Here is a 9,719-nt window from a genome sequence, read left to right as displayed (position 1 = left end):
CGGGGCGGCGCTCGAGGTTGCGGCGGACCTCGAGGCGCACGTGCGCAGGCTCGTCGAGCAGCACGCAGCCCTGACACCGCTCGACGCTCGCTTCGTGCTGGGCGCGGCCGCGGAGCAGCTGCACGAGGCGGCGCGCGCTCGGCTCGCTCCCCGCGCGCGAAACGCGCTCTCTGAGTCGGCCAAGGCTCTCTTTCTGGGGAGCGCGCGGCTGCAAGACACCGCCCGTTCGCTGCTGGTCGGCGCGGGCGAGCGCGGGGCCGACGGCGCGGCGCTGCCGACTCAGCACCGCGCTGCGTGGCTCGAGGCGGTGACTCGGATGGCCTCGTCCAGCTACGCAGGCGGCGCGCAACAGGCGGTCCGCGAGTGCGTCCGCACGCTGCGGGCGATGCCGCCTCACGAGGGCGATGACGCCGCGAGCGAGGCGCGCGCCGTTGCAGAGAAGCTGGCGCGAGCGCTCGGCTCGCGGGAAAGGAGGTAGCACGTCCGCAGCGCGGGCATTGCACGGTCCTTGTACACATTGATAGCCATATTTGTAGAGAGAGAGCTCTCTATTATGTCTATTTGTACACTTTTAGCCGTTTCCTTAAAATAAAATCGGGCATGGCACACCACCATCGGCACAAGAAGAGGAGAAAGAAGAGGAGAGGCGCCAGTGATGACGAGGCAGAAGCTAGTGCAGACGGGGGCAGGGCAGACCCGGGGACGGCGGAGCCGGAGCAGACGGCATCGGCCGCCGAGGGAACGTGGGAAGAGGCACGAGGAGGGCGGCGACCTCAACCGACTATGGAGGACCCGTCGCCAGACGACGCAGAAATTAATTTCCAGCTACAGAAATTAATTTCCAGCTACAGAAATTAACGAGTGCTTCCGCTTCTCAACGGCGAACGCTCTGGCTCGTGCGTTCTCCACAGCCAAGTCCCCACGTATTGGGAGCGAGACTGCAGTGCTGCCCTGGCCGTCTGCCTGCCCGCCCAATGGGTGGCAGGTGCCTCTGCTGCTGTGGCATGCCTCACGGCTGCGACTGGCCGGCGCCTCGGCGCGTCAGCTCGGCTCGGCGTAGCGATCGTGGCCAGCACAACTCGCCTGGACTCAACGCTCAGCCAGGAGCTCCCGCACGCGCTTGCGCGACTCATGGCGCATGCAACGCGCAGCAATGCTCGCCTCGGCTCGCGCAAATGCGACCACCGTCCTCGCAGCCGACAGTCCACCGCCTGCTAAAGAAGCACAGCGACGAATGCGGCACCGGCGACGCATGGCAGGCTGGTCATGACGGATGACGCAGTTATAGGGTGTTGTGTGCCGTCAGAGTGACTCTCTGTGTGTCAGGGATAGTCAGGGCTGTCTATCAGAGCTCCAGTAAGCTCGGAGACACCCCATTAGCGCGGCTCGCCCTCTTTGAGTCACTGCCTTCCCGGCGGGTTGGCTGTAGAGGCTAGAGCCTCTACAAAACAAACTCTACCGCAAAATCGCGCTCTACATCGCTCTACATCGGACTCACATCGTCCCGCGCCGGATGTAGAGCTCTACAGCTCTACAGCGCTCCAGAGCGCTCTACATCTCTCACAGCTCTACAGCGCGCTCTATAGACTATACACTCTACAATCCTCTAGCTCTACACCCTCCCGTCCCCCTCAGCGCGCGAAAGAAGGGAGAGGAGGACGAGCGGCCCGCACAGGCCGCGAGCACGAGACAGCGCCTGCTGGCCATTTCGAGACATTCGCAAAGAACGCTAGCTACATGGGAGGGCTTCGTGAAGGATGGATTGAAAAACATTCGAACAAAGAAGAGGCGACGTGAGGAACCGGCAGAGGATGCAGTGACGTGACACACACACACACACACACACACACACACACACACACACACACACACACACACACACACACACACACACACACACACACACACACACACACACACACACACACACACACACACACACACACACACACACACACACACACACACACACACACACACACACACACACACACCGCTCACCCACGCGCACTGGGCCTTGCACATTTACGATGCCGTGGGGCTCCTGTCGTTAGACGTGGAGACGCGAGGGTCGCCCCCCCTTGCCCCACCACGCCCGTCGAGCGTCGCGGTGACCGGTGTGTGTGGAGAAGAGGAGTTTACCTTAGAGCCGTACGTACCTTACCTTAACCTCAGCGCGCGCACTGGGGCACTATAACACAGGTGACAGGTCACCAGGAAAAAGAAAGATGACTGAGTCGCATATGCCCCGCCGCTCGACGGCTCCATTGCGGTAACCTCCACCCCTCCGCGCTCAAAAAAACAACTAGGGCGACGGACCGCCGTGCGCCGACCTCCGACCTGCCGCGTCACCGTCCTGCAGCCCACAGACTCCACGATATGCACCGTATGACTGCCACGGCCCAACCCCGCCGGGCCCCACCCGAAACCAAGCAGTACAGAGAGCGCCGCCCATCGGCGCTCTGCCGCCGCCGCTGCGGCGCGGCGGGCTCCTCCTCCGCCTCCCTCTCCATGCCACCGGGACCGGTCCCTCCCCACGTAGTATAGTCTCCGGGAAGCGGCGGAGCCGCCCGGCGCAATCGCATGGACGCTGCCCGCGGCGTCACGTAGGATGGGATGGGCTGGTGCGGACCCGGGGTAGGGCGGGGGGAGGCGAAGGGGGCACGGCGCGGCCCGCGCGTCCGCCCGTCGTTGAATGGCCGCCTCCCGCGCCAAAGCGTGCCGCCCACTCCCACTGCCGCCCGCTAGTCCATCGCCACCTTGACGACGCCTCCCGTTCCTGTGGCGAGAGGGTAAAGGGCCGCTGAGTGGCGAGAGGGTAAAGGGCCGCTGAGTGGCGAGAGGGTAAAGGGCCGCTGAGCAGGAGGCTGTGCCCCCCCCCCCCACCCCCCCGTGTGTGGGCGAATGCAGGGGATCTCCCGCGCACGCACCCGCGCTGCCGCCGCCCGCCGCACCGCCGCCGCTCGGGTTTTCGGCCGTGCTGCCTGCAAAGAGCTCCGACACGCCGACAGCATCGGGCTGCACGTCCCAATAGTCGCCCGCCGCCGCCACGGGCGAGAGCTTCAGCAGCGGGTCGCTCCGCTTGCCGCCTCGCTCGGGCGACGCTGCCGGCGCCGCGGCGCCCGCGCTGCTGCTGCCGGCCTCGTCGGTGCGCGCCCGTTTTCTCCGCGCCGCGTCGCTCCCGTCGCCGCTGTCCGCCGCGCCGCCCGCCGCGCCGCCGTTGGCGGAGGGCTCCGCCGGGGCTGCGCCCGCCGAGGTGGACGCCTCGCCGCTGGCCGCGCCATCCGACGCGTCTGGGGAGACGAGGAAGACCTCGACGGGCCCCGTCTGCGACTTGAGGTAGATCTGATATCGCCGCTGCCCCGACTCCATCCCCTCATCCGGGTCGGGCACCTCCAGCGTGGTTCCCGACGGCGCCTTGATGGCGATGATCGTGTCGGCGGAGAACGCGGAGATGTTGCGGATGTCCTCGTGTGTGACAAAGGCATGCTCCTGGTTCGCCGCGTCCTCCGCCAGCGCGCGTAGCGACGCCTGCGCGGCACGGCGCACGCGCGTGTCACGGACGTGGGGCGTGGCACACGCACGTGGGACGTGTCACGGACGCGCCGCAGGCCGGCACGGTGCTCGCCATTGCGGTGCCATTGCGGTGCAGTGCGGGCAGCAAATCGCAAGAGAGCGGCGGGGGGCCGTGGGGATGAGACAAAGAGGCGCGTGCGTGTGGCGGTGGGTGGGGAGGCGGAGGGGTCTCGCAGGTCTCCCTCCCGCCTGCATCTGCTCGATGGACTGGTCGAGCCACTGCTCCTGGCTGGTGTACGTCCGCACCTGCAGCGGCACCAGGGGCAATAAGCAGAGGCGGCATGGTGTGGGGGGGGGGGGGGGGGATTTCGGGTTGATCGCGCGCCTGGTCGCGCATCTTCTCGAGCTCGTCCTCCAGGTCCTTGGATCCTGTTCACAGCTGGGCCCCGTGAAGCGGCGCCGTTCGCGCGTCGAGGCGCCGGGCTTCATGAGGCGGTCGCACCGTTCGGGCCCATCCCCTTCCACTGAATGTTGTTCTTCGACTTCTTCTCGATCAGGCCGATCCCCTCGAGCACGTTGGTGATGTCGTAGATCCGCCGCTTCTGCACGTTGAGCTGGGTCGCGGCCTGGCGTGCGCCACGGCGGAAGCGTGAGCCACGGCGGCGGCGGGGGCGAGAGCGGCAAAGCAGCGGCGGATGAGGTGCGCAGAGGGGGAGGCGAGGGGCGCGAAACGAATCTCGCGGGGGCGCGGGTCGGTGGCGGCGGGGGCGGCGTGGCGCGGAGGCGGTGCGGCGGGCGGCGGCAAAAGAGTGGCGGCGCCAAAATAAGCGACGCGTGGCAGGAAAGGCGGAAGGCCGCGGGCCGCCGCCGCCTCGGAGCCCCACCGCGCCGCAACCCCTCAGACGCGCCGCTAGTTTCGAGGGAAAGCGCGCGCCGCTGCCGTGTGTTCGGGCAAAGCGGCCCGCTGGGGTGTGCCGCGGCTAATTCTCGGCGCGCGCGGGCACGGTTCATGGCGCGCCTGGTTGAGGTCGAGGATCCCTTCGGGCGCCGTCTGGATGAGCGTCACGAATTTCTTGGTGAGCAGGCCGAGGCTGCTGTCGTAGCGGCAGGTCTTCTGCTTCGGCATCGCCTGCGCGCCGGCGGTCGACGCCGTCGGGCCCGCGCGGTGGAGGCTGGGCAGGAGGCTGCCGCGTGGGGAAGCGACATGGGCAGCGAGCAGCGAGCGCAGAGACCCCCTCCTCTGGCAAGCGAGGCGCGGCGCGAGACGCCGTCCGCAGGAGCGTGGGCGCCGGGAACGGCAGGAGCGCGCGCGCGCGCGCACCAGATCCTCCGCCGCAGGCTGGCTGCCAGTCTCATCATGATCGTCGTCTGCCCCTTCGGTGCCTGGCTGCGGCGTGTTGGCGAACGAGAGCATGATTTGTGCATTCATGGCGGAAGAGTCGTGGGCGGTGGCATTGATGCCGGCTGGCACATTGATGCCGGCTGGCACGGCTGACCTCAGCATCGATCCGCGCCTGGCGCGCGCGCCACCGAGTGTGCGCGAGCTGCGCGGAGCGGCACCCTTGACCAGGCGCGCGAGAGCGAGTGCGAAAGAAAAACTGGGACCAAATTTCTTTCTTTCATTGCCCCAAGTGGGGGGCGTCCGGGCCACACGGTCGCAGAGACAGGCTGGCGCGAGAGGGGGAGGAGCCTCCGCCACTCGCCCTGACATCCATCGTCGGGCGGCGCGGGGGCGGCAGCCTCTCGCTCGCTCATGCCGTGAACAGGCGCTTTATCCACCCTATATTCTTCTCTCGTTCCTCTGCCCGTGCCTTGGTCTTGTCGTTGTTTCGCACCCATGTCTGTATGGCAATCGAGGCTGCCTTCCCCACTACCTGCAGTTCACTCGTCACCTCTCCCGCGAGCTCCCTTCTCTTTCTTTCGGGTATGGAGTCCGTGAGTGCGGGTAGCGTGCAGGCAATCACGGGCGCTATTTTGTCGTACTCCTCTTCGGCGAGCGCTCCAAATCTAGACCCTTTCGCCTTTAAGGAGGCTGCCCTCGCTCGTCTCAGGAGTCCGACAAATATTCCCTGCAGAAAATGGATGCGCGGGTTACTCGTTTCCTTCCAACTCTCTCCCATCATGCGCAGCTTTGCGCTGAACTCAGTCGCTGTCTGCCTCCTATCGACCCGCGCCACCACCGCGCTTTCGGCCCGCGCCTGGCTCTCCGGTCGCGGATCGCCCGCGCCGCCGCCGCTCATCATCGGCGGTGCGCTGCCTGAGCCCCCGGCGTCGCCGCTGGAGCTGCCGCTGCTTGCTCTTGGGCCTGACCCGCTGCTTCCTGGAGAGGCGCAGACGCGTGCCCTGTCCGATCCCACCGCGAGACTGCTCGTCGAGTATGCGGCCTCAAAAACATCCTCCTGTTGCGGCCAGCTGATGCTTCGCGGCGAGGACGAGGTGGTGGGCATCTCCGGCCTCCTCGAGCTGGAGGCGTGCGAGGACGAAGAGGGCGGCGCGACCTTAGTGAGCATCCGCTGCGTGGGCCGGGTCGGGGTGCTAGGGCTGAGTCAGCCGGACGAGGCTCGCCTGCCGGGCGGCGAGGGCGGCTTTCTGGTCGCGCTGGTCGAGCCATACTGCGACGACGACGAGGACGCCGACGCAGAGAGGGAGGCGATGGAGGACGCGCTCTCGGCAGCGGCCGAGGACGGGCCCGCTGGCGCGGTGTCACAGGCCGACGCAGACGCAGCCGCGCGCGCCGTCGCGGCCTCAGCGGAGGAGGCAGCTCGCTCCCGCGCACCACCGGGCCGGCGCTTTGGGCGCCGAGGGTCTCCTGCCCGTCTCACAGGGTGTAAAGACGCGGGAGGGTGCCGCCCCGACTCCTGCCCTACTGCCGCGCGGAGCCTCCTCCCCCGGCCCCTCCCCAGGCTGGCATATCGGAGGCCGAGGCCTCCCCCGGCCCCTCCCCAGGCTGGCATATCGGAGGCCGAGGTGGTGGGGCAAGCGCGAGAGCTGCTGCGGAGTCTCGAGGGAGAGGTGCGCGAGTCGCACGCACGCGTCGCCGCGCTGCGCGCGCGGCTGTGGGACGCCCTCCGCGCTAAGTCCTGCCCGGTGGGCGACGATGTCCCTCTGCCGGAGGAGACGACGCGCGACAGCGCCGAGGCGGCTGGCGGCGGTGGCGAGGGCGGCGACGGCAAGGGCGACGGCGGCTCGAACGGCGGCGAGGGCGACGGCGAGGGCGAGGGCGAGGGTGAGGCTGCCAGACTGCGCGAGGAGCTTCGATCGCTCGGCGACGAGCGCGCCGCTCCGCTGGCGGCTCTCATCGAGGCGCGTCGCGCAGTTCTCCGGTCGTCGCACGACGCACCGCCGCCTCTCTCGGCCGGCAGCCGGGCTCCCCTCGTCGCCGGTCCACCCGCCCCGCTGTCGGACCTAGAGGCCTCTGCCCGGGCCGCCTGGATGGCCAAGCAGGGCCTCCCCGAGGGGAAGGCCGCCTCCTCCGCCGACGAGCCTCTTGGCGAGACGCTTGCGGAGCTGTGGGGCTTACCGCCCGGGTCGGGGGCGTGCCGCTCTAGATGCTGTGTTCACAGGTCTGCCTTCCGACTGGCCCTCGAGAAGACAAATACTCGGCCGTGTTCAGCCGATCTCACCGCGCTCGCAGCCCGTGTGTTGCCACCAGAGGAACATCAGTACCTTGAGATTTCCCCGTGACGTAGGCGTTCCACCGCGAGCAAGCCGCTGAGCGGCAGCTCCTCTCCTTTGCCGCCGCCGCGACGCTTGGCCCACAGATCCGCGCGCACGCGCTCACTTGCACCAGCGCGACAGGGCGGCTCTCTGCCGCCCTCTGCGCGTTGCGGCAGCAGGAGCGGCGGCTCGCCGCGATCCTCACGTTGCGCAACTCTGGCCTCCGCGCCGACTAGGAGAGGAGTGGGAGTCAGAGATAGAGAACTGCAATAGAGAACGCGCGCTTCTCGCGCCCCAGGTCTCTCTCTCGCGCGCCGTGCGTGCGCTCTCCCGCCCGCGAGCACCAACGACCAAGCTCGCTCGGGGGCAAAGTATTAGGCACATCGCTCGCTCGGCGAGTAGGCGCGAGTTGAGAGGTTAGTTATTAGCAATGTGTGTGTGTGTGCGCGCGCGCGCACGCGCGTGTGTGTGTGTGTGTGTGTGCGTGTGCGTGCGTGCGTGTGTGTGTGTGTGTGTGTGTGTGTGTGTGTGTGTGTGTGTGTGTGTGTGTGTGTGTGTGTGTGTGTGTGTGTGTGTGTGTGTGTGTGTGTGTGTGTGTGTGTGTGTGTGTGTGTGTGTGTGTGTGTGTGTGTGTGTGTGTGTCTGTGCATTTTATCAAGGGCAGACCGCGCGTCTCCGAAAAAGCATGATTTCCCGTTCATGCGCGGCGCTGAGCCCTGGTGTCCGGACACCGGAGCGGTGTCGAGGCCCGGTGTCGAGAGCCACTCCGAGAGGGGGTGTCTCGAGCTGCTGTCTGGTCGAGGTAAGGGTAAGGTAGATTTCTCCACACACACAAAGTGGTGGGGCAAGGGGGGGCGATCCTCGCATCTCCACACCCGGACACGGGCAGGAGCCCCACGGCATTCAAAGTGCAAGCACTGGCCCGGTGCACGTGTGGGTGAGCAGCCTGCCCCTCCCTCCCGACAAACCAACTCCCCCGCACACACACAATCGCACTCTGGCCATCGAATGACTCCGAATGACTCACTGTGTGTGCTAAGACAGAATCTCCGCAGACAGTCAAAACGGGCCGTGCCGCGTTTGTGGTGTCTTCTCAAGCACTAGCATCCGGGCGCCGCACTCCGAGCGGGCGGGTCACATCTATGTGGGCCCAGTGTGTGCGCACTTAGGCGCATATGCTAGTGCTGACCTGCCCTATGGGAGGCAGAGGGATGGGGGGAGGGGGGGGGCAGAGGTAAGGTGGGGTGAGACTCTCCCTCCATCTTCGTCGCCGTCGTTGCCGTCTTCGGGGTGTCTGTATCCGTCCCCGCCGCCGCCTCCTGGAGTTCGAAACGGAGTCGGTCCAGGAAGCGTTGACTTGTGCGGCTATTCGGTTCCGTTGGCTCTTCCTGGGCGCCCGTCGGCTGCCCTGGCTGCTCTGGCTCCCCTCGCTCTCGCCCCCCTGGCTCTGTTGGCTGTACTGACTCTGGCTCCCCCCGCCCTCCGCCTCTCCCTCCGTTGCCACGTCGGGAGGCTCGAAGAACGCATCGTCGATAAAGGCCATCTCGTCGGTCCGCCGAGGCGCTCCTGTCTCTCTCGTCGACTCCCTCGTCGTCCGTGTGGCTAGCGCGGGGCTATACTCAATAGCAGAACTGCTGTAACCAATGAAACCATCGTCGCCTCTCCCCTAGCTCTCCCCACAGCACACTGCTCCACAGTAGAACACATGAGGCTTGCGTCCGAGAGAGGACCGGTTGGAACGCGCAGGCCTGGTGGGGGCCTGGTGGGGGCCTAGGCATCCAGCCTGTTGTTCGCAGCGATCTGCATGGCAGCAAACTGCAAAGCTGCCATCAGCGGGGCACCCTCCCACGGCGCCTCCCCTGCCGACGCCGCCGCCGTCGCCGCCAGCGCCGCTTCGGCGGGCTCGACGGCGGCTGGCCCCCGGCGGCGAGGGGGAGGGTATAAAGTTTTGCAGTCAGAAAAGCAAGAAGAGAGCCCCGCTGGCAGTAGAGGGTGCGCAGCGTCCTAATCTAAAATCTGAGGATTCAGGATTCAGGCATCGCTTCAGTGAGGCCAAAGTGAGTTTATGGATGTGTGAGAACGGTACGGGACACGAGGAGGCACGCGGATCGTCTCGTCGGTGACTCTGCTGCACGCCGTTTCAGAATTTTTCTCAGCGTGAGCGAGACGTCTAAGAGTGCCACCGTCGGGTAGGACGGGTCGGCCCGGAGTATCAGAGTAGCCGTCGTGGTCGCGGCGAGCAGCGCCGGCCACTCCGGCGCTGCGTCGGCAACGTGGGAGCATGTCCACCGCCACTTCGCGGTCGCAGCGCTGTTGTCGCCCAAAACGCCGCTACGTACCTTTTCGGGCAAACCATCGAGCTGTGTGTCGATTTCGACTTGACGGCGGCATGAAGGCATCACGTCTCCATGCCGCCGTCAAGTTGGAGCCAGTCTGCGGCGACCACAGCGCTCAGAAAGGTACATAGCCAGCTTTTCAGAGTCAAGCGATTGCGCGAAATCCCACACTGGTGGATTTTGGGGCGCTGCGCACCCCCTACTGGCAGG

At 66.6% G+C, this 9,719-nt stretch overlaps 3 protein-coding genes across 3 annotated transcripts; 1 reads left to right on the top strand and 2 right to left on the bottom strand.

Annotated features, from left to right (window-relative positions):
• Positions 1-2,227: 2,227 nt before the first annotated feature.
• Positions 2,228-5,081, bottom strand: EMIHUDRAFT_465850 (hypothetical protein). Its single transcript, XM_005758921.1, has 7 exons — positions 4,838-5,081; positions 4,535-4,645; positions 4,019-4,142; positions 3,902-3,945; positions 3,766-3,822; positions 2,931-3,531; positions 2,228-2,779 (listed from the first exon to the last, which is right to left on the bottom strand). The coding sequence occupies exons 1-7, from the start codon at positions 5,018-5,020 to the stop codon at positions 2,745-2,747; spliced, it is 1,155 nt and encodes a 384-aa protein (XP_005758978.1). The 5' UTR covers positions 5,021-5,081; the 3' UTR covers positions 2,228-2,744.
• A 556-nt stretch (positions 5,082-5,637) lies between these two features.
• EMIHUDRAFT_106783 (hypothetical protein) lies at positions 5,638-7,409 on the top strand (the record flags this gene model as incomplete). Its single annotated transcript, XM_005758920.1, has 3 exons — positions 5,638-6,216; positions 6,463-7,071; positions 7,206-7,409. The coding sequence occupies 3 exons, from the start codon at positions 5,638-5,640 to the stop codon at positions 7,407-7,409; spliced, it is 1,392 nt and encodes a 463-aa protein (XP_005758977.1).
• Positions 7,410-8,943: 1,534 nt separating this feature from the next.
• Positions 8,944-9,572, bottom strand: EMIHUDRAFT_219037 (hypothetical protein; the record flags this gene model as incomplete). The annotated part of the gene is made up of 2 exons (XM_005758919.1): positions 8,944-8,996; positions 9,308-9,572. The coding sequence occupies 2 exons, from the start codon at positions 9,570-9,572 to the stop codon at positions 8,944-8,946; spliced, it is 318 nt and encodes a 105-aa protein (XP_005758976.1).
• Between the last annotated feature and the right edge of the window lie 147 nt (positions 9,573-9,719).

The sequence above is a fragment of the Emiliania huxleyi genome (assembly GCF_000372725.1).
Source record: "Emiliania huxleyi CCMP1516 unplaced genomic scaffold EMIHUscaffold_83, whole genome shotgun sequence".
Taxonomy (NCBI): domain Eukaryota; phylum Haptophyta; order Isochrysidales; family Noelaerhabdaceae; genus Emiliania; species Emiliania huxleyi.
Note: the sequence above shows the minus strand (reverse complement) of the source record. Positions and strands in the feature narration are given on the sequence as shown.